This window comes from Pelobates fuscus, chromosome 3 (genome assembly GCF_036172605.1).
Source record: "Pelobates fuscus isolate aPelFus1 chromosome 3, aPelFus1.pri, whole genome shotgun sequence".
In the NCBI taxonomy this organism is placed as follows: Eukaryota; Metazoa; Chordata; class Amphibia; order Anura; family Pelobatidae; genus Pelobates; species Pelobates fuscus.
Window position 1 is genome coordinate 27,593,864 of NC_086319.1, and position 24,895 is coordinate 27,618,758.

Sequence of the window (24,895 nt, forward strand, 5' to 3'; positions counted from 1 at the left end):
GATTGCAAAAGACGTATTTCTGTTAAAAGACGTATTTCTGTTTGTTTATGAGAATGGGTGTAAATCACAAATGTGTCAACTCATAGAAACCTCTCTGTCAATGTAAAAAGCTCCCGACATAGTAGTAAGAAACGACTCTTCAGAACGGTCAGAATGAAAGAGGTTGAATAACTGTACACGTGTTCTACTGCCTATAGTCCATGTGATAAAGTCATGCCATAATTTATAGTGATATTTTATAACAAACCCAAGCTTGTTCTGGTGATTTTAATTAGACACACATCTGCTCTGGGATAACTGTGGTTGTATGGATGCCAGTCTACGGATGTACATCACATGTTGAATGGGCCCTAAAGGGTATGGAGGGCAGGGCCCAGATAGCGTGAGTTGTGTTATTTATATAGTCTGTGTTCATAGATTTGGACACTATACTGTTACAATAACCCTTTTCTCAACACCCCTGTTTAGCTTCATAATGCCCTATTGGGCACTATTGAGCTTGTTGATCCCCTCAATTAATAAAAAAAATGAATTACAACTTACCTTCTGCATTGGTAGAGGCCCTTCTTGCTTCATTTCTACACCTTGTGTGATGTCACACCACATAATTCGTGGACCAATCACATGCTTTTCATAGAGAAGCATCTAATTGGACTGTTTCACCAACTCAGAGTACATAGAAACATAGACATGGAAACATAGAAAGGGACGGCACATATCATCTAGTCTGCCCAATTTTCTAAATACTCTCATTAGTCACCGGCCAAATTGGGTGCCAGGCATCGCCCCCCAGGAGGAGGAGGAGGACTTTAATGATAAAAAAAAGTATGCTTAAAATGGAGTGAGGTGGGGAGTGCAGACAGGGAGAGAGGAGACACTAAACTTTTCCTTGAAGGCGTGCTGACTGCAAGAAGGGAAGCTCATTACATTTGTCACTCGGATGCTGATGATAGACATCATTTTTGCACAGAGTTACATGCTAGTGGTGTAACTAGCCTCTGGCACAAAAGTACAGATTTCTTTGTATGTGCAATGTTTCAAGCAGAAGTGGTTATGGTAGTTCGGAGTAACCCTTTAATATAAAGGTTTAATTATCTAAAAATATAAATAAGCTTGAATGAATAGTAAGGTGAAACAAGCACACATTTTACATTCTTTAACATGTGCTTAATTTGTCATCAGCTACTGAATACTTATGTACAGAAAGTAATTAAAATTCAATTTAAAAAAAAACTACAATCTATAAATAACTTAATATTTCCATTAATGCTTTCAGTTGCATTATCAATGTTACCATAAAGGGACTCTCCAGGCAGCCCTTTTTACTCACCTGGTTCCAGTGCCGGGAGCCTCGTGAAGCTGCGTCCCCTATTTTGTCAAAATAACGAAATAGGCGGGCAGGGAGCTATCAGACGCTTCCATTTGGAAGCGTCATTGCTCCCTTGTGCGCATGCGCAGCATTGCCGCACATGCGCACATACTTCATAGGGCGGCATTAGATCTCACCTGAACAACTACATTATATTATATATTACAGCTGTAGTTGTTCAAGTGACTATAGTATCCCTTTAAAGGGAAACTGTCAATCATTGTTATAAGCTCTGTCCTTTGCACCTGACTGTCAGCGTGGACAAACAGAAGAGAGTAGAAATGAAAAAATGTTTCTATTTCACCCTTAAATGAATAATACAAAGTTGTTCATTTATATTTTTTAAGCACTGCAGAATATCATGGCACTAAATAAATGGTATAATAATAATAATAATAATAATAATAATAATAATAATAATGTGTGATCTTACAAAAATCGGATTTCAATGTTGATTGCTAAATCTTTTATATATATTTGAAAGATAATGGAGCATCTCATGAAATATTTGTTTTATAAAATGACTGCTTGACATGTTTTTCTCAGCTGGACTAAGACAAAACCTTTGCTAGTGTGGACTTCTGCAACAGGACTGTCCTTGTAGCGTGTATATCATAAAGCTGTTAAAAGTAAGAAATATAAAGCTGCTCCAGAGCATATAAGAGTACATGGTTATAGTGTTTACCTTTAGCGTCCCCGGTGGTACATTTCCTTTTTTGTGCTTGTGAAAGTCTTGACAAGGACTCTGAGGAAAGAGACAGTAGTCCGCAACGTTGCTCTCCATCAATGATCAAACCACAGTCCTATAAAACATATTAAGGTCGTATTAATCAGATTGAGATAAATATAAAAACGCACAATCGAGCATTGATTCAAACCCCCCTGCACAAAAAGTACAGTGTATTTCTTTGATGTCACAAACACAGAGCCATATTATCATACTAGCTTGAGAAATTCAAGCTTACGAATGAAGCCTGCTACAACCTATCCATGTGTTGGAATGCACAAAATAAAAAAAATAAAAACACAATAAAAAATAACTCCACTGTCTGGGAAGAAGGTACGCACAGAAATTCCTTTTGAAACTCATTTGTCCCTGTATGTATACAGCATAGGCACTGTATGTATGCTATAAATAGTAAAAAAGAGTTTAAAAATGCATGTCTCCCCAATAAACATAATAATACATGAATAAACAAACAAACACACCCTATGATTGACAAATGAGAACCCACAATGACCTCCTTCATGGCCCACAGCTCTGGACATCTTAAGTATTACATGCCACATCACAACCGACGGGGTGAAAAAAAAAAAAAAAAGAAAAGTCATTTACTGCCTCTCTGTTTTGTTTTTTATTTCATTTTTTTTAGAGTATAATTTATTTACTTTTAATAGGAAAGAGACCCAAAAGAGCTATCGGCTCTCTCTTATCACATACTGAGCATGTCATTTATATTTCTGTCTAGTGTGGCATTGAAAGGGTTAATTTTACTGGAATCGCTCATTGAGAGGGAGCTTCCACCTGGTCTCACTAAATGGGGTATTTTTTTACCAGCAAAAAGGCTGTTTTAGACACCAAGAAACCGCGACTCCATTTTGTGAATAAACTTAAGGTTTCCTAACGCCCTGGATGAGTCCTTACTATCTGGTATCACAGCAATATTACACCTGTTAGTAAATAGCAATTCCGGTGTAACTTTGCTGCCCCACCAAAAAAAAAAGCCCATAAGGCTATAGTAAATCCAGATGATAGCTGCAATAAATTGTATAATAAATGTTATATATTTTACTGGGTGACACTGGAAATTGTATGTTTTGAAGTTGCAAGTGTTATTTTGTTATTTCATGTCTATTATAATGTATGAATTTAGTTACTATTTTGCATGTAAATCTATCATGGGCCTTGATTTAATACTCCTGGACAGGCTTTTCAAAATGGATTTGATATTATGAAAAAATAAATGTAGTAATATCTTGATATTTTTTAAATATATTTTATATATATATATATGTTTCTTTATTTATTTTTCTTTTTTTTTGGATTTCAATAATTGGAAAAACATTACTTGAAAAATGTATCCAAAAATATAAAATTGGAGGCCTATATGTCCTAATATCGTATCATATAGCAAGTAGTAAAACTGTTCACATGAAAATTAAGTAAACTGGAATATAGGATATCTCGCAGCCTCAGTTCTGGTGATGGTGCTGGACCGACCACTGGGGTCATTAATTTGGGATAATTTATTTTTCAGGAGAACATAGTTCTAAAGGCAGACACTTGAGCTGATAATCTAATAAAGAGAACATAATCTACCACTTCAGAGTTCAGCTTTGTCTCCGAACATTGAAGTTGAGCAATGGACTGCCGGCATTAAGAGGTTCTGTTACCCGGCAATAATACAGTAAGCCAGGGATACAGACACAATAGAAAGCAAGCAGAGAGATTTCAAGGAGACGGAAGCAGATTCTGATTAATGAAGTAAAGTTATTGCTCTGGCAGTGCAGCTTTCAAAAGAGGGAAGGGGCGGGAGCACATGGTAACTTTGAGAAGCGTAGAATTCAAAAGATCAACCCACGTTTGTTGAATATCGTATTTTACTTTAGAAAATGACTCATAGCTAAAGGTTCTGCGCTATAGGGTGGTAAGCTCTCCAAGCATTGTTGGAGTCTATAGAATGACCATAAAGAAAAAAAATGATGAATTTGTGGAATTATATCCCAAGAGAGGTTATCAAGATTAGTGAAGAAAGGGATAATAAAATAATAAAGGGGGTAAAAAAAAGTAAACATTCCAACCAAATAATAGAGGCCGGTAGTCAGAAGAGACTTAACAAGTAGTTCTTATCTAATGTCAAAAGTTATGTTTTCAATATAAACCTGTTTGTCACGCTATCGCGCACACATTCTGCTTTGATTAGAAGGACGAAAATATCAATGCATGTTCTTTATTGAAAACAGCTGAATACTCTTGAGTTTCTTTTTGTTTGTTTATTTCTAGTTAATAGAGCGGAGCATTACGTTTAGAGGTTTGGGTTCTGTTCGGTACAATGCTTAGTTGCATTTCTTATTCCAGTGGCAAGAGGCAGACAGTCTGCCCGTCCTCATATTTTATGCATCTTTTCAAGTGTCTGCAACGTTGATTTAAAAAAGGGACAGATATTCTGAGAACAGGTCCTAAGGACAAATGTACAGTGCATTATGTTTGTATTATGTTAATTAATACAAGGATAACGGCTACGGAATATGTAGGTGCATTTATATATATATATATATAGAAAAATAACCCCGTGTCTGCTTTGCCCGAGATGTTAAGGGGAAAATAATACTTTAGTCTGATTTAAATTTTTAGTTTAACCCCTTAAGCACCAAACTTCTGGAATAAAAGGGAATCATGACATGTCACACATGTCATGTGTCCTTAAGGGATTAAAAGCTAAACCAAACTATAATATAATGTTACATATATAAATATATAAAATATATATTGCGGTGAAATCAAATACTATAAAATCTGTCCCAGATTTGTGTCAATTAAAAAAGTACTGTTATGCATACTTTACATATCGTAGTATTCTCATATTTGTTGTAAGCCAATCACTTGTAAGAAATGCACTTAATTAAAATTGGTCACGAACACCTGTCAATCAAATAACCCCGAGGCTGCCGAGTTCCAGTCTGCTGTTGAAGAGATAGCATTCCTGCTGTATGTTGAAACAAACTTAATAAAAGTCTGCATGTTCCACTAAAATTTACTGGCATCCCGAGCATTCTTATACGCCTCATATAAGAACACGAGTGCTACACATATCTAAAGGATCTTGGGAAACGACCACCTTGGGCTCAGGAATTCTGAGAAATCATGTTTCCAGAATTCTCCCAGAATTCTCAGACATGCAAATGAGCACAGATAGGAAACATGTTTGAGATTTCATCCTGCATTTCATACTTAGCAATACTGTGCTTTTTAAACCAAAGCATGATTTGTGATCCAAACGGACCAATGATCAGAAACCGAACCATGAACCGGACAGTTTTTACCTATGATGAGGATGCACAAATGTTAACTTTAAATTTGGATAAACACTGGGGAGTTTTATCATGTTGTGTCTCACCAAAACTTGTTTAATACTTGGCTATATGCTGACGGAAATACTAAAACTGATAGAGCTGAACCAGCACCGTGCTTATGAAACATTGTTTTGAGTTTTTGAATTTGTATATATAATTACTATATCATTATATGTTTTGCCTTAGTTATGATGTAAGAGGGAGGGCGATCATGTTTTCTAACCTGGTATTGCACAGTGTGATGTCACACCAAGCAATAAAAAACTCCATTATGCATCGTGACATAACACTGTGAATTATGGAATCTTTCTGAGTCCCGCGCCAGTATATGGTTACATAGCAATACAGGCTGAAAAAGGTAAGTTGATCAAGTTCACCCTTTCACACATCGGTTTGTTCTGTTGATTCAAAAGTAGATGAAATACCCAGTTTGAAGTGATTTCCAATGTTGCCACAAAATGGGGAAAAAATACAAACATTCATGTCGTAGGCTATCGGAGACTGATGGGAATCAAAGTCCTGAGCAGCAGTTCTGCTATACGGCTTCTGTTAATATTCTGTCCTTGATACACACATGGCTGGCAGTCAAAGTCATACTTTACATCTTCCGCTATTAATCTTGTCTTTTTCCTGTTACTTGTATGATGGGTCAATGGCTGGGGAGACAGATATGGTGTCACCCCAGGCACAGAACCTCTCATATTATAAAGTGAGAAGGACAGAACTAATGATTTAACAGCTGCAAATCATGGACTCGTACCAAACTAAGGCAGCCCATAAATATGGAGAAAGAAAATATGTGATTATGTATGCATGTCTCTGTTTGTGTATGCATGTCTCTGTTTGTGTATGAGTGGATCTGTTTGTGTATGCATGTCTCTGTTTGTGTATGAGTGTATCTGTATGTGTATGCATGTCTTTGTTTGTGTATGAGTGTATCTGTATGGGTATGTGCCTGTGTGTGTCACACAATAGATGTAAAACACTGTATATCAATATCCTCATCCCAATACCAGCCCTATTATAGAGCTAGGAATACAAATCTGAATACCTAGCACTATACACTATAGCACTAGCACCCCCTTCCCCCTGCAATGTGAGGGTTAAAACATCCTTACTGCAATTACACATATTCTAGCACCTACGGCCCTCTGTGCCGGGTCTGCGTTCGGCCCAGCCTGATGTCCCCCGATGGTGGGAGGGAGCTAATGCACATGCGTGGTCAGTGCAAGCCCATAAGGCTCTACCCAAAAGAAAACATTGCTACAATGCTTTACTATGGGGATTTAACTGATGCTGGATGTCCTCATGCTGGGCGTGACGCCTAACAAGCAGGAAGTGCCTCTAGTGGCTATCTGATTGACAGCCACTAGAGGCAGTCTTAACCCTACAATGTAATTATTCTCAGAAACTGCAATAATTAACATTGCAGGGTTAAGGGGACAGGGTCACTGAACCTAAACCACTTAAATAAGCTGAAGTGATCTTGGTGCCTATAGTGTCCCTTTAAAGAACGATAGCAATTCAATATCATTTATTCCTTCAACATATCTCTAAACATGTTTTTTTTTTTACAATGTGATTTGAAAACAGCACCCTCTATTAATGAAATGTGTAATTCTAGGCTAGCACAACACAGTATATTATTATATAATCGATATTAGATGTGGTGTGTAGATTTCCATGTCTGCAATGTTGCCTTCATAATTACGTTTAAAAGGTGGCATTGTTAAACACTGGCAAGTGTCATTAATTGTTGGAAAGCACAGGATATGTTACATCTAAAGTGAAGCACAGAGCACTAAGATTGTCTAATATGTGGCTGCTACCTCCCGTTGGAGCCACCAGGTCTGGCTGTGTAGATATTTAGCACATTTACTCCAACTAACAGTAGCATCAGACAGTTTTGCCCCAGTATAGAAACAATTTAAGCAAGGCTTCACACAACAGCCTTAAATTCCTGAACGGCTTGTGATTGCTCTCAACAAAGTGCTACAGGACAACTTAACAGGGATTTTCTTGTTCATACTTGTGCACAGATATATGTTTAACCCTTTCGTCATTACAAAGACTGGTCTAAAGCCCGTTCACTGATTATAATAGTAACAATTTTACCTATCTTTTAAAATATTAACTTTTCCACAGCTCATTTATATGCAGCCTCTTTTTTTTTAACCAAGTAAAAACAACAATTATTGTACTTTTTGATGAAATGGAACACCCAAGGGTAACTGAGTAACTGATGTGACATAAGGGCTCATTCACTAAAATGCGATCTAGGGATAATTGACAACGGCGATGCAAATGTTAGACTAAAACAGATGAGCTGAACAATTCATTTTAGCCTAAATATTTTTTTATTTTTACAAAAGTATAGGAATATTAAAAATAAAATATGCAATGTTATATAATATAGAATACACAATGGTTAACCGTACAATACGAGAAAATAATAATAATAATAATAATAATAATAATAATAATCATAATACACCCTTAAACCGAGAGTTGAGTGGATTATAAATTTCTACAAAAATGTCTCCGTAATACATGTCTCGCCATTATATATCTTTTATATTACATGATGTTCCTAGGTTAGGCTTAGGGTTCATTCAGTGAAGGTAGTCTAATGGTCAATGACTAATGCTATGGTACTGTAATGGTTAATCTGTAGTGTACAGCTAGATGTTTACTGTAGTGCAGGGGTTAATGTTTTATAATGGTGTTATTGTAGTGGAGAATAGAGGTTAATTATTAATGATCATGTAGTGTAAGGGTTAACAGTACGGTTAGTGTAGTGGAAGGGTTAATTAATTCTTTAGTATACTGTGTGTTAAGGTAGTGTAGGGTTGAGGGGAGAATATATGCATAACCGGTGCTGCCTGAGTTTATTGGGAGTTGCAGAGCCAGGCGGTAGCTGATTATGTAACAGTAGGTGCCACTCGGTAGTTTAATTTTCACCAATTTAGGGTTCCCAGATTGCACGGAGGTGAGATAATGTTAAATATAAATAAATATTTTTACATACACACATTAGTTAATGGACTGAGAATTAGCAGTGCTGACATGCTGTTTAGTCACTGTTAAGTAAGTTGAGTTTCAGAAGAAGCTCCGATGTACAGAGAGCAGCTAGTTAATATATTAAGTATATGTGAAGTCCCAAAAGGTTCTGTAATACCGTGGACATCCCTGTTGCGTTTCTAAAGATGAAAGTTGTACTGACCCTACACGTATTTACAAAATGTCACTCAATCTAAAGATGAGAAGGACTGAAGTCAACATAAATGATTAGTTTCTTTTTCACAGTGTCTGTTTCTAGAAAGCCTGGAGCCTCATATTTTAACTGCAGTTTCTCAAGTGTCTGGACCGAAATGAGAAGTTACAGAATACGTTTCACCATCAGAACAATAAACCTGTGTCTTCATGTTCCCTTCAATGTTAGAACGCAAAGCTTGAAAAGTGGACATTGTGGCTGTACTGCTTCTTTCAAAGCTTCGGCCTCTGCATCACAAGAAAATCTCAGATCTATCCAATGAACCCCAAGTTTTTATTTCCAAACTCAGATGGTAAAAAAAAAAAAAAAAAATGAGGGCAACGTGGCAACAACATACCTAAAAGCAGTGAAACATTTGACGCGGTAACTAACCCAATTCCCTCTTCTTCAATTTGCTCTGTGATTTGATGTGATGAACGGTTCTGCCACTGTCTTTATTAAGGCTGTGGAGTTCTAAACCCATTTAATAAATGCCTGGTACAAAAGCAATCACTGTAAAGGCCTCATTGCAACAAGGAGAAACTATGATTATATGTTTATTTTATCTCCTTCTCTGCAGAAAATGAGCTGATAATCTTGGCATGATCATTGGTTTTCTTATAGAGCAAGATGTGTCTGCCCAACAAGAGCCACGTAAAAAATAAGCACTTACTTATAGTATCTCACAAAAGTGATTACACCCCTCACATTTTTGTACATATTTTATTATATCTTTTCATGTGACAACACTGAAGAAATGCCACTCTGCCACTCTACTATAATGTGAAGTAGTAAGTGTACAGCCTGTATAACAGTGTAAATTTGCTGTCCCCTAAAAAAAACTCAACACACAACTCAACACACAGCCATTAATGTCTAAACTGTTGGCAACAAAGGTGAGTACACTCCTAAGTGGAAATGTCCAAATTGGGCCCAACTAGCTATTTTCCCACCCCGGTGTCATGTCACTTGTTAGTGTTACAAGAATTCAGGTGTGAATGGGGAGCAAGTGTGTTAAATTTGGTGTTATCGCTCTCACACTCTCTCATACTGGTTCCCGGAAGTTCAACATTGCACCTCATGGCAAAGAACTCTCTGAGGATCTGAAAAAAAGAATTGTTGCTCTAATTTAAGATGGCCTAGGCTATAAGAAGATTGCCAAGACCCTGAAACTGAACTGCAGCACGGTGGACAAGACCATACAGCGGTTTCACAGGACAGGTTCCACTCAGAACAGGCCTCGCCATGGTCGACCAAAGATGTTGAGTGCCTGTGCTCAGCGTCATATCCAGAGGTTGTCTTTGGGAAATAGACGTACAAGTGCTGCCAGCATTGCAGCAGAGGTTGAAGGGGTTAGGGGTCAACCTGTCAGTGCTTAGACCATACGCCGAACACTACATAAAATGGCTGTCGTCCCAGATGGTAGCCTCTTCTAAGGATGATGCACAAGAAAGTCTGCAAACAGTTTGCTAAAGACAAGCAGACTAAGGACATGGATTACTGGAACCATGTCCTGTGGTCCAATGAGACTAAGATGAACTTATTTGGTTTAGATGGTGTCATGCATGTGTGGTGGCAACCAGGTGAGGAGTACAAAGACAAGTGTGTCTTGCCTACAGTCAAACATGGTGGTGTGAATGTCATGGACTGTGCCTGCCTGAGTGCTGCCGGCACTGGGGAGCTAGAGTTCATTGAGGGAACCATGAATGCCAACATGTACTGTGACATACTGAAGCAGAGCATTATCCCCTCCCTTCGGAGACTGGGCCGCAGGGCAGTATTCCAGCATGATTACGACCCCAAACACACCTCCATGATGACCACAGCCTTGCTAAAGAAGCTGAAGATAAAGTTGATGGACTGGCTAAGCATGTCTCCAGACCTAAATCCTATTGAGCATCTGTGGGGCATCCTCAAACGGAAGGTGGGGGAGCACAAGGTCTCTAACATCCACCAGCTCCGTGATGTCGTCATGGAGGAGTTGAAGAGGACTCCAGTGGCAACCTGTGAAGCTCTGGTGAACTCCATGCCCATGAGGGATAAGGCAGTGCTGGAAAATAATGGTGGCCACACAAAATATTGACACTTTGGGCCTAATTTGGACATTTCCACTTAGGGGTGTACTTACTTTTGTTGCCAACCATTTATACATCAATGGCTGTCCATTGAGTTATTTTGAGGGGACAGCAAATTTACACTGTTATACAGGCTGTACACTTACTACTTTATATTGTAGCAGAGTGTCATTTTTTCAGTGTTGTCACATGAAAAGATATAATAAAATATTTGTGAGGGGTGTACTCACTTTTGTGAGATACTGTATATAACATGCCGAACGGCAAAATATTTTACAAATAGCAATGAAAATGACGCTGCTTGGCTACTCTGAAACCCATCTTCAGAGTATACCAGCAGAGGGTGAGGGTGATGGAGACCTTCTGCCAGGCCTTGAACCTACCTCTGGTCTGTTACTTGCTACTAAAACATGGATGGACATTAAAGGAACGAGAGCATGTAGGCATGCCCACATCCAGTCGGGTCCATCCATTGTGGGTGTTGCCAGTGATGCCAGTTGCCGCCAGCCTGTCCTGATTTCATATCTCCCATGAGAGGCATGCTATGTGCTCAGACAATAATATATATACAGAAAAAGTAATGTGTGCATGTTCAAGCATACAGACTAGTATTTTGAAATAAAATGAATGAGCAGCTAAGGCATTCGTCTACCGCAAGTGAATGATTTATCGTTGTTAAGGTTTAATAAAACGTAATATGCAAAAAAAGTTTTCAAGGTAGCATTCAGAGTTTTCCGCTTATCGAAGAAATGCCATCCCCCCCCCCGCACCCTCCCACCCCTGAGAGAACAGAATCAATCTCAATAAACTTCCAGACCTGAGTAAAGAATGCATTATTTATATAATTTGTTACTGAATTCCTGAGAATTAAGAAATATGATGGATTCTGACAACCATAGCAATACAATCAGACTTCCTCTATTATAATATATTCAATTTGGTATACAGATTGTGCACTGCGTTCCGTGTGTTCATTTTGTTTTGATACAATAGTGGGTTGTGTAGTGAAGTCATTCGTTCTGCAGTTTTAGGTGCAATTCTGTGTATGATATTACAAACATCACAAACAAACACACACGCACCCACACAAAAACACAAACATACTTTTAAATTGCTATGCTTTGTCAGGGCAGGGGCAACACACATGTGTGGGCCTCTACCATATTTTCAAGTCCTAATCTCAGATTCCCACCTGTACGCTTGTCCGTAAGAGAGGCTTTTTTCAATGTTGATCTGACAACTGCGGTAAGAGGTATTTGAATTTCTCAGTGAAATCACCACTGTTTTACTACACCTGTATTTCCCAAACAGCACTGGCAAATACACATACTTCTCATTGAAGGTGCCAGACAACCAGGGACGTTGCACAGGTCTCCTTGTTCCCTCGTCACTATAATGCTGCTCAAGAAGGGGATTGACATTTACCACAGCCTCAGAAAAACTCAAAGTGTGTGTGTGTGCGCAAGAATTAAAGTTTTTTACACATTATGCCAGTTCTGGTAAAATACACCTCAAACTGCGATTCTCTGCTAGGGAGCTGTTGAGAAGCCATGAGAAGGGTAGAATTAAAGAAAAGGCAGCTTATCAGAAAATCAAGATACAGAATAGGCTTTTAGATTCACAAATGTAAGTTGCTTTTTTTTACACAGTAATTTAGATAGGAATGTGAATCCGGTCTTTATGAAGCAGCGTCAACATTAGGGGGTTCAGCCACACACACACAAACAGAAAGTATCCACACACACACACACAGATACACTATCCACACACACATTATCTATGCACAAATAGAGACTGTACACTATCCACTCACTATCCACACACATATACACACTCAGCATCCACAAAAACACACACTATCCACACACACACACTCAGTATCCACACACATACACTATTCACACACACAGAGATATATAGTATCCACACACACACAAACATTCCGTTTCCAGACGCACACTATGCACGCATTCATTTACTACCCCCTACACACAAACACGGAGTATCAACACACACACTATCCACAAACACACTCACTACCCCCAAACACACAAACACACATTATTCACGCACACACTATCCACAAACACACTCACTACCCCCGAACACACAAACACACAGTATCCACCCACACACTATCCACAAACTCACGCATTCATTTACTACCCCCTACACACAAACACAAAGTATCAACACACACACTATCCACAAACACACTCACTACCCCCGAACACACAAACACACAGTATTCACGCACACACTAGCCACAAACACACTCACTACCCCCGAACACACAAACACACAGTATCCACCCACACACACACTATCCACAAACTCACTCAATAACCTTCCCCACACAAACATACACTATCCACACACACACACACACACACAGATAGATAAAGTATAAATGGAGGAGTATAACCTTAGCAGGATATAGAGAAGCCAGCAAACGTATTATGTCACTGCCAGTAGTATTTATTAAAATAATTTGCTTCCTCCTCGCTTATCTATATTCTCAAACCAACAAAGCACATTTGGTCAGCGTTCCAGCAATCATTGGTCATTCTTACAGAGTTACATTAAGGTTTGCTGTTAGACGGTGGTACGATTCCTTTCTAAACTGGAACAAGCCTTTAAGTGGTTTAGCTATTTCCAGACCCTGCAATATATCATACAAGATAAAGGCGTGCGGTTTATTAACTATTAACAAAATCCCACAAGTGTTTATTATGAGTTACTGGCAGTGCTTTTACTAACTGATCCCTTTCACCTGGGGAAACGTTACAGCAGTTGCTATGTATCCAGGGATTGTTCGTGACAATGCAGCTCATATGGCCATGAACTACATTACCCACAATGCTCAGCCAATTTGAAGGAACACTACAAACACATGAAGCACTTTAGCTTCCTGAGAAGTTTTGTGTGTGAAGAGTGTGTCCTCTCTTTGTTTTCCTTTTTATAAAAAGTGCAGATTTCAATAGAAACTGACCATTTTTAAATTAACATTGTTACACCCCTCCTGGATGTCAGTCACCCTACCATTCCTATTAATTACTGAATATTTAGCTCAGTGGATCTTTAATTCAAGAGGCAGCAATTGCTCAGGGCATCCACCTTGCAAAGACTTCTCATTGAGCTGCATTGGGAAGTCTGTGATTGGACAGCCACAGAAAGTCTGGGTGGGGTCAGAAGGGGAGGGCTTACAAAGGCTGCAGATAAGCGAACTGCAGCTTCTGCAAGCTGTTTTTGCATAAATCACAGGAGGAAAATGCATAATTAAATACATGCATGTTTTCTTTGTGGTATATATAGTAAATATTTATTTATTTTTTGTATTTCGTTGTTTGGGCAGTGGAGTGACTCTATAACCCATTCAGTGGAGAATGTCAAAACACAGCACTCAGCCGCAGAGGTCATATAAAGGGTTGCTGGTTCTTCTATCCCATATAGGTATATGTGAATAAAAATGAACACCTGCCTGCATCTATTAACCTGCCTTAACACCCAGTAGCAGGTATCATTGAATGAAGAAAGTACCGTAAATCTCAGTGACTGATGTTTTTTTCTGCTGACTTGCAGATTTCAATTCTGGGACTGAGGTGTCAAAGTTAGTCACTACTCGCATATTACATACACTATCCATTGTTCTCATTTTAAGAAAAGACAAACTTCATTGCAAGACAAGCATAATTAATACTCATATTCAATAGTGATTCTGGCACGACAGACTTTGAACTGTATATTGACTTTTTTCAACTTATTTTCATGTTTAATTTTATAAAGCAGGAAACTTTACACGTTTTGCATATATTGACTTATTTACTTGATATGTATGAGACCCTCGCCTCCTGCAGGCTAACATATGGCGCACATCTGATGCCGAAAGGCAGATATGTTCCTTTCATATACATTTGCATGTTTGTTTAGAACAGATGTTGCATTTATTTTTTGTTTTTTTGACACCAGTTGCTTTAATTGGATACTTAGACGGAGAGGGAACATGCAGGACATTTCAGCATGCTCATTTTATGTCTGTAACTACTGATTGCAAAATCGTTTTCACAAATTGTTTAAATCACCTTTAAAAAAAAAAAAAAAAAAATCTGTAACCCCTTAAGGACACAACTTCTGGAATAAAAGGGAACCATGACGGAATATTTCCATCATGTGCCCTTAAGGGGTTAAAATTCTCATGCAGACCACCAACTAATCAGCTAAAAGAAAAAAAAAAGGTAAATAATGATCCAAGAAATAGAACATTGAAAGATGATGCATCGAACTTCATACAAAGTGAAATATGCTTAAAATGTGTGTTTTGTTTGTTTTGTTTGTTTGTTTGTTTTCAAAACATCTGTAGGGAGTTCGTCCAATAAATTATATTTAATTACTTCCAGGATTTTGCCAACATCTTTCTTCCCTTTCAATATTTTTCTGTTTAATCTGTTAAACAGAATCTTATGATTCATTCACTCACCTTACTGGTGTTAGAGTAGTTCGTCTTTATCTTTTTGGGTGGGCCCCGTCTCTAAAAATGTGTTTATTTTAATTCTCTTGCTCAGAACATTTATCACTAGGAAACGTAGAGTTTAAAAAACGTATTAGGATTGTATTTGCTTTACAAAAAAATGGAATGCGTAAGATAGCACATATAGCAATTCTGTAGTAGTAATTCTGTGTAAATATTATTCAGAGATACATACATATTAAATTGTGCATATTTAAAAAAAAATTTATTCATTCTTCACAGAAATATTGGGACAATGTTATGTTAATGCATGAGGACATCCAGCACCAGTGAAACCCCCCTTTAAGCATTTTTACTCACCATGCTCCATTGCTGCACTGGTCTCAATGCGGCTAGCCCCACCTCCATGTCTGGGATTTTCAGTCTTGATAATCTCAGCCTATCCAATGCTTTCCAGTAGGAAAGCATTGGAGGGCTATTGCACATTTGGGGCAAAATGCTGTGCTGCACCAATCAGCATCTCCTCAAAGAGATGCATAGGATCAATGCATCTCTATAAAGATCGTTAAGCGCCTTCATGCAGAGCGTGGAAACGATGAATGTAGGTACTGTACACTGTGCAGCAGTGACACAGGAAGCATCTCTAGTAGCCATCTGAGTTACTGCCACTAGAGATGATTCTAGGGAGTAATGTAAACACTGCCTTTTCTCTGAAACGGCAGAGTTTACATTGAAAAGCCTGCAAGGACAGACTATAGACACCAGATCAACTAAATTAAGGTGTAGTTGTTCTGGTGACTATAGTGTCCCTTTAACGTGTTACTCCAAGCCTACAATTCCCTAATGTTTATTTTGTTGTATTAGTCTATCACTGGGATTTACTATCCCCAGTCTTTTTTAATAAAAAAACAAAAAAATAGGCAAAAACATACCTTCCAACCAGGGCTGGAGTCAGGTTCTCCATCAAGCGCTCTCTGCCTACATCCACGTCATTGCTTCTTATTGCTTCTAGGTCTCAGGGCTACACTTTCCACCTAAGTGGCGTGGGTGCCAGGTTTGTATTCCTAACGCTATAGTGTTCCTTTAATTTACTTTTTATGTCCATGGAACATGCAGAAAGCTTGACCAAGTACCCGAGTGTGTGAAGAAATGTGATTTCCAGGCACATCAGCAAACCATGACTTGAAATCTGCACAGCTTGAAAAACCGTACAAAAGCATTCTTTGAAACCTTTCAACATAACAAATCTCTGGATAGTTTCTGCAGCACATCTTATGCAACCAATACGCGTCATAAAGACAAGAACTGTATAGCTTGAGATAATGGAAAAATTATGAAACGTACAGCTTCTTTAACATCCGTTAAATAGCAGTACAATCGGAGTGACTTATGCATAGAGGAATACTACAACAAATCGCAGCTGTCCCCATAATGTGTCTGTGTTCTCAAATCTGCCACTTTTACACCACAAGGGTCTATTCACTAAACAGAGAGCTGTGGCGAGTTAAGAAAGGAGATACAAAATGGAGAGCAAACAGCCAAGATGGTCAACAATTTTTGATAAAAATATTTTGAGTACAAATTCGCTAGGTAAGATAAGTAAAGTGATAGATGTCTGAATGGACCCCAGAACTGGTCAAGTCTGGATAAACAAGGTCGGAATTGCAAACAATCTATAGGAATTCAAATATGTATCAAAAACGCAGTCTTCCAGTGTTGACTATGGCTATTCAGAGACAGGTCTGACGTTTTCGATTTAGCTCATCAGTGTTTTGAGAAGAAAAGATAAAAAGCAAAATAGCTGCATTAATCCCACTATTAAAGGCTCTGTTAACCCAAACTTACCTTACCTCATCTCATTCTTTTTCGTTTCCCATCTTTTAAACTGTTCTTTTCTAATTTGTTTTCTCAAAATACATAAGGAAAAGTAAGGATTACTTAATAATTAGAGATGTCCCGAATAGTTCGCTGGCGAATAGTTCCTGGCGAACATAGCTTGTTCGCGTTCGCCATGGACGGCGAACATATGCGATGTTTGGTCCGCTCCCTATTCGTCATCATTGAGTAAACTTTGACCCTGTACCTCACAGTCAGCAGACACATTCCAGCCAATCAGCAGCAGACCCTCCCTCCCAGACCCTCCCACTTCCTGGACAGAAACCATTTTCGATTCATTCGGAAGCTGCATTCTTTTTTATTTATTTATTTATTTATTTATTTTTTTAGACAGAAGTGTGTTATATTTGAGCATGCTAGGCTGAACGTGCGTATATCATGGCTAGTTGCACTGAGGGTATGAGTATATAGCAGTACATTGTTGTGAAAGATGGCTGTCATGTTTAGGGTGTAGCTTGCACGTTATCAACTGTGTATTTATATCAGCAGCTCCACCACTAGTTATAAATCAAGTGTGAGTCACCCCATGAAATGAGACTAGTGAATAACATAATACATGAACGGTTAAGGTAAAGGCATGTAAGGAACTACGACAATAAACTCTTTAGGAGGTGAAATAAACGCTTGCTACTTTACGATTAGTGTGCAGAGAGCAGTTCATGTGATCAAAGGCATGGTGTGGAGGATCGGCTTTAGTGGGACATGCTTGGCAGGCTGCTGTTTATTGCTTGTGCTCATCCGATCCCTTCTGGGCACCAGGTGCAGACCCTGGGAGTCCCTGATACCTGGAACAACAAAGGCAAGTCTCTGGCTGAGTGCCGGGTTCGAGGTGGTGGAAGCTTGTTTTGTCGGGTGGTCGGATCTGTCCCGGTGGTGCTTCACGTCCGGTGCGGGATTGTGGTGGCTTAAGGTGGAGGCGAGTGCCTGACGTGGGGCAGGCTCTGGATTTCTGTTTGTGCCTCCGGTCCCGTCTTCGACGCATTTTGCGTTGGTGGATTTTAATGGGGACTGTTTCGCTTAGCTGTGGTGGAGCTTGTTATTTGCTTCCAAAATTGATTAAAGAGTCTGTCCAGCTTAGACTCAATATCCTGCCATGCTTTGCTGGTAACAGGAGGACACGCGGCTGCCGCCATATTGGGAGAGTCGCAGATGAGTATGTCAGCCTGGGCGGCTGTGCTCTGTGCTTCCATTAGCTCCAGACAGCCTCTCAGGGGTGGACCGGGATAACCCCCACCGGTCCCAGAGGGGGGGGTGTAACGGAGCTCCTGCCGGGAAGTAGCTGCTCCTGGGCATCCCAGGATCGGGAGATCGGCCGCCTCTCCCGCCCAGTGAGCACCAGGCCACACTTGCCACGCGGAGGTAAGTAAGACTCTGTCGAGTTGCTGACCGCTATTAAGCATGTCGGGTCGGTCAGATAGGAGCAACATTGCTTTTTTTTTCTGTGTAATCTAATTGCAGTTGTCTGCCTGCCAGCGTGTGTGTCAGGCTCACAGCGTATACTGTGCCCACTTGCCCAGTGCCACCACTCATATCTGGTGTCACAATAGCTTGCATTTAAAAAAAAAAAAAAAAACTTTTTTGACTGTAATATAATAGCAGTCAGTTTCCTTCACACGTGTGCGTTTCAGGGCCTGCCAGGGCACAGTGTCCCACCAGTGCAACTCATATCTGGTGTAACAGTAGTGTACATTAAAAAAAAAAAATAGAAATTTGACTGTGAAATAATAGAAGTCAGTTTCCTTCACTCGTGTGCGTTTCAGGGTCTGCCAGGGCACAGTGTCACACCAGTGCAACTCATATCTGGTGTAACAGTAGTGTACATTTAAAAAAAAAAACTCAATTTTGACTGTAATAGATTGAATAGCAGTTAGTTGTCTGCAAGCGTGTGTGTCAGGCCTACAGCGTCTACTCTGCCAACTTCTGCCAGTGCACAGTGCCACTCATATCTGTTGTCACAGTAGCTTGCACGCATAGTACCACTAATCGAAAAAAAAATGACAGGCAGAGGCAGGCCACCCCGCAGGGGCCGTCGTGGTCGTGGTGCTGTGATTCCCTTTGGCCCTAGAATAATGCCCAGTGTTCAGAAGCCACGTACCCTGAACTCGAAAAGTTCTGAGGACATAGTTGACTGGCTAACACAGGACACCCAATCTTCTACAGCTTCCGCTCGGAACCTTGACGCACCATCCTCCTCCAGCTTAGCTTCGGGCACCACTCAAGTTACCACTCGCCTGCCTGCCGCCACCACCAACACTAGCACCACAGCCGCTTCACTTGATCTGTCAGAGGAGTTATTTACACATCAGTTGGAAGAAAAGAGTGATGCGCAACCATTATTGCCAGAGGATGTAGATAACAGGGATATGTCTCAGTCAGGCAGCATTACACACATGGACGTACGGTGTGATGATGATGTTGTACCCGCTGCTGCTTCCTTTGCTGATTTGTCAGATACAAGTGAAGCGGTTGATGATGACGATGCGTCCGTGGATGTCACGTGGGTGCCTGCTAGAAGAGAAGAAGAACAGGGGGAAATTTCAGATTGGGAGACAGAGAGAGGAGGAGACAAGTTGGAAGCAGGGGGAGGTCGTCGCAAGGAGCTAGTGGCACAGTCAGACAGCATGCATCGGCACCCGGGGTCAGCCAGACAGCACGCCAATCAACGCATGCTGTTGCCACCACCAGAATGCCGTCATTGCAGAGCTCAGCAGTGTGGCATTTTTTTGGTGTGTCTGCCTCTGACAACAGTTTGCGGTGTTTGCGGTGCGTTAAACGGGGAGTTTGGTCTGTCATTGTGAAGCGGGCGTAACCCTTACACTACCTGATCGATACAACATCATACCTGATGTTTTAAAGCACGTTATTCCAAACAATTTAGGAATGTTAGGTGATTTATGCCCTTTATGGATTAAAACCAGACTCTGCATCAACTTTGGAATTTTCCATGGGAGTTTTGCCATGGATCCCCCTCTGGCATGCCATAGTCCAGGTGTTAGTCCCCTTGAAACAACTTTTCCATCACTATTGTGGCCAGAAAGAGTCCTTGTGGGTTTTAAAATTCGCCTGCCCATTGAAGTCTATGGCGGTTCGCCCGGTTCGGAAAATTTTATGTTCGCGACATCTCTATTAATAATATGTATTTTTCCTCCACTTGCTCGGCCAGATTTAACAGAGGAAGGGAAGAAGAAAACAGAGACAACACGTCACCGTCATGCTACAGACGGTGGCACCAGGTAGAAACAAAATCTAAATTCAAAAGGTAATTTTTAAGGTAAAAATGGGGATTGTGGGGGCAGGGCCTGACAGCCAAGATGGCCAGTGGCACATTCTAAGAGCTCCTGCAATAACGGGCGAAAGAATGCTACCGAGCGACCCACTAGCAACAGCGGCAAACGGTGCCCGGGAACAAACTCGAGACGACATGAGTAACAAATTGACACCTGCCCGGCACCGGAGAACCGCACCGGTCATGCGGCCTAAATTAGAGCAAAGCCTGAGGCCCGGGGGAGGCGGCCGACCTCCCGGCTCGGGACGAGCTCACAAACGAGAGCATACTGCAGCCCTGCTACCCCCCCCTCTGGACCGGCGGGGGTCATCCCGGTCCTCGCTGGGGACAAACACCCCCACATTAAAGCCTGCCCAAGCGCCAAAACCCACGGCCAAACAGGATCGCCAGGGCCAAGATGGCGGCACAGACACAACCCAGGACAAAGCACACACTTACTCAGCCACCCAAGCATACGCGGGAGTTTTTCGACCGGCTTTGCACCTACCTCTGGATGCAGTTCAAAGCTCAGAGACGGCCCTACAGACTGGCTGTGAAACAGGCAGCAGCGTGGATCCGCCCGGCTACCTGGCGCTACCTGCGGGGGAACCCCCCTCATGTCTCCAGCCTCACGATGGCACCGTCGACGGAGATCGGCGAGGCGGGAAACTGCACCAAGTTCCCTGGACAGCAACACTCACACTATCATGCATCAGGGCAGTACCCGCCAGCGTCCCCGACCTGCCTACCGCTCCGCGTTCCCAGCAACGGTCGACCAACTCAGCGCAACCCAGCACAAAAGGAAGCCTTAACTACTGCGACACTGTCCATGATGCAGCAGGGCCGTCAACCGAGGAAGGGGTCCCCGGGAGGCACCTGTCCTGCCGCGCAAGCAACTTCACCATCACCTCACCAGGCGAGCATGCCGCCCTCAGACAGGTCACCCCCATGACGGACAGATCTGTACACCCGGTGGGCATAGGCTGACAGAGTCGACTTGGAAAGTACGCAGTGCTGGGCTCCAGCCTCTACAGTCTGCACCTTAAGGCATATTGTTACTGCTGGTAATCACCTACAGCCCAGATACTCAATTCGCAGCATATGTCTATACTAAACTGTGACCAATATAACTCATCTTGAATTACTTGTGTATTTGTTAGCAGCTTCACTCATCATGTTTAGCCTGTGACCAGCTATCTATCCTATCAATTACCCTCTTGCTATATGCAACTATATATGTAAGTGCTCCACCAGAGGTTGTCACTGAGCAGTCCCAGTGGCGTTACCTACCTTAACCTCACACAACACGCTAACACATATGCCAGGGGAAAGCCAAACAGGACAAGACCTCTCAGCCTATAACAAACAAGCTTCACACTTACCATAACCCTGAAGCCCATAAGCTCGGTAGCACACTATACCAACACTAACATAGATAATCCAGCATGTTAAGCATTCATTGTTTCTCACTCTTTTTACCTGTTTCATTTGCTTTTACTCTGGCAATATAACCTATTAGTTAAGCTAGATGTCACCTAATAACATGAATCTTGTAGCCTACTATTTACAATTACGCATGTTACAGTATGAAACCTAGCTATGTTTCAATATGCATAGTAGATATAAAGTACAACTTAAAGCGAACGTGATCCCTATCTGTCCGTAATGTCCCAGCGTACTGTAAGCCTAACTTTTAAGTCTTGTTAAAGCAACGATGATATCTCGACTCGTTATACCTTATTGTTTTAAAAAATTATATGCAAATCCAACATGTCACAACACTGTTATATTATGTGCATGAAAATTGAGCCTGCTGATGCCGTTGTGGCGATACAGGCACTGTTGTAACTACCTGCATATCAAAAATAAAGAATTAAAAAAAAAATAAAAAATGGGGCTTGTGACCAAACAAATACATTGTGGGACATGGACGACACATAGAGTTGGTGTAGAGAATAAAAGAAAAAGCTTAAACCTGTGACAGACCTCTTTAATAGAGAGTCTGAGTTTAACCCCTTAAGGACCATTTTTCTGGAATAAAAGGGAATCATGACATGTCACACATGTCATGTGTCCTTAAGGGATTAAAGGACTTGACCTTGTTGTGTGTTTTTTCCTTGTTTATGATTTTTTATTTGTTTTGTGAAAATTCAGAAATTACTCATGACTTCAGTGGAAGAACTAATGTAGAGAAGGCTCTGGTGCACGAATGCTTTTTGGACTGCCTCTCTAGTGCAAGGGTGGCCAAACGGTAGATCCCTCTCTGTGGGGCTGTAAGCTCGGAGGAAGTGATAGTGATCACTTCCTCCCAGCACTGGCTGCGGACATTAAAGGGGCTAGGTCACGCTGCTAAAGGCCTGCAGTATCCGACCGGGCCCCTTATCACATCTGCCTGCCTATCAAGATGAGCTACTCGATGGGCACCAACAGCCAATAGGCCCCGGTGCAGCCACTGCATTATTTTATTCAACACTGGTTCCTCTAGTTACCTCCACTTTATGTCAAAGCAGAGGAAATTTGTAGGCCATTTGAAAAAACACCAGGTTTATAAAATCAGTCTATACTCTGTGTGAACAGAATTTACAGCCAATGAAATCGTTTAAATGGTTTTACCCTCTTGTATTAGAATTTGAAAGAAAATCATACCCCAAACATTTGCATTTGAAACATTTTTTTTTAATTTTGTTCTATTGGCTTACATGACCAACTACTATCTTTCCTTTCTTCATTTATCTGGGTAGCCATGTGCGCAAACTAACAAGATAATTTTATTGGTTTCCACGGAAAAATGTCCATTTCTAAAACGTTGACGTACTTTTCTGATTTTGATACATTACAGATCTTCTCAAACATACCTTGAACACACTGTTAGATTGCAATATATTTTATTGCTGCATAACCAACCGTAGCATAATATTCAATTTAGTTGAGTGTAGCTGCACAATCCCAGCCTACTTCAAGCATGTGTTATATGATACACTCAATGAAGAGGCGAGAGATATTTTTTTTCCATCCTGTGAACAAACTCCTGACAGTTCTTTATATTTTATTGAAGGATTTACAAACATTCAGATGTGCACGTTCTACATGATATAAATATTAACAATTAAACCAAATGCTACATGGTTTGAAAGGTTAGGAACTTGATTTTCTTAAGCTGTAGGCAAACTGCAAGCAGCACTTTCAAGTTTTACGGGCCAAATCACTCAACTGCTTTTAAAGTTAGCATGCTATACCCTGCCAGAAGGATCTCCGTACAACACATGTGCCACATACTTTAGTGGAAGCATTATTCATGGTATATGTATATCCTTGTTAATGCTACAGTGGTTAAAAATATGATACTTTGAAGTTCAAGATATTAGGAATACCACCTAACGGCGAGTCACTTAAAAATCCATTTGTCTCATTCCAATATGCCCAACATGTTAATCTGGGCCTCAGCATCTGAGCAAATGTACCTGAATCGGTTATCACAAGGTTTTAGGGAATTATAAACAAATGGACATAGACAGGCTTCACTAAATATTATTATTATTACACTGTTTGACAAAGACCGCGTTGGTCGAAACGTTGTGGTTCAATAAATTGCCGTTTCTGAACATTGGAGTGCCTAAACCTTTTTTTGCTTTATGCATACTGTTATTGGGACCTGGTGCTTGGTCCTGGTCCTGGTTTGGTTGCACCCTGGCTCAGAGTGATGGGACAGAGTGCAGTTCAATATTGTTTTTTTTTAAAGTGTTTATTTTACAGTGACGCAAAACAACATTTAAATCAAAGGGACACTATAGTCACCCAGACCACTTCAGCTCAATGAAGTGGTCTGGGTGCCAGGTCCCCCAGGTTTTCAGAGAAACTGGGGGAAACTGCTGTTTACATTGCAGGGTTAATCCAGCCACTAGTGGCTGTCTTCTTGACAGCCACTAGAGGCACTTCTGCGACACTGGATGCGAAATTCGCATTCAGCATGCAGAGCGTCCATAGGAAAGCATTGAGAAATGTTTTCCTATGGACTGTTAGAATGAGCGGGGGAGGATAGTTCACCAATGCCGAGGGAGCCCGGCGCTGGATTAAGGTAAGTGGCTGAAGGGGTTGTAACCTCTTCAGCACCACGGGATGAGGAGGACCCTGAGGGTGAGGGTTCCCCAAAGATGACATTTTTCCTGACACTATAGTGATCCTTTAAAGCATATCGGGGTAAGAGGCTTATTTTTAAACTTACATTTGCGTTCATAATACAAATGTGTTTAGAACTGCAGACTAGTATGTATTGGACAATGGCACACTTTTATATTATGCTTACATTATTTGGGGGCAGGCGTTACTGTTCATTGGAGCAAGGATGAATTTTTCTATGGTACCGACTCGTAATGTGCACAAATAATGAATTTATATTTCCTTTTTACTTTATAGATGTTAATTCTGCTTGCTTAGATCTGTGACTACACTGGCCTTTACTATAAGTAATTTGAACAATACACGACTAGACTGTATT

General features: G+C 40.7%; 1 protein-coding gene across 2 annotated transcripts in view; it reads right to left on the bottom strand.

Annotated features, from left to right (window-relative positions):
• CPED1 (cadherin like and PC-esterase domain containing 1) overlaps positions 1–24,895 on the bottom strand; it is a 187,979-nt gene that overhangs the window by 26,441 nt on the left and 136,643 nt on the right. For both annotated transcript variants that reach the window (XM_063446835.1, XM_063446834.1), the window contains one exon: positions 2,055–2,172. In XM_063446835.1, coding sequence (XP_063302905.1) covers positions 2,055–2,172 — 118 coding nt within the window. The remainder of the gene's footprint in view (positions 1–2,054; positions 2,173–24,895) is intronic.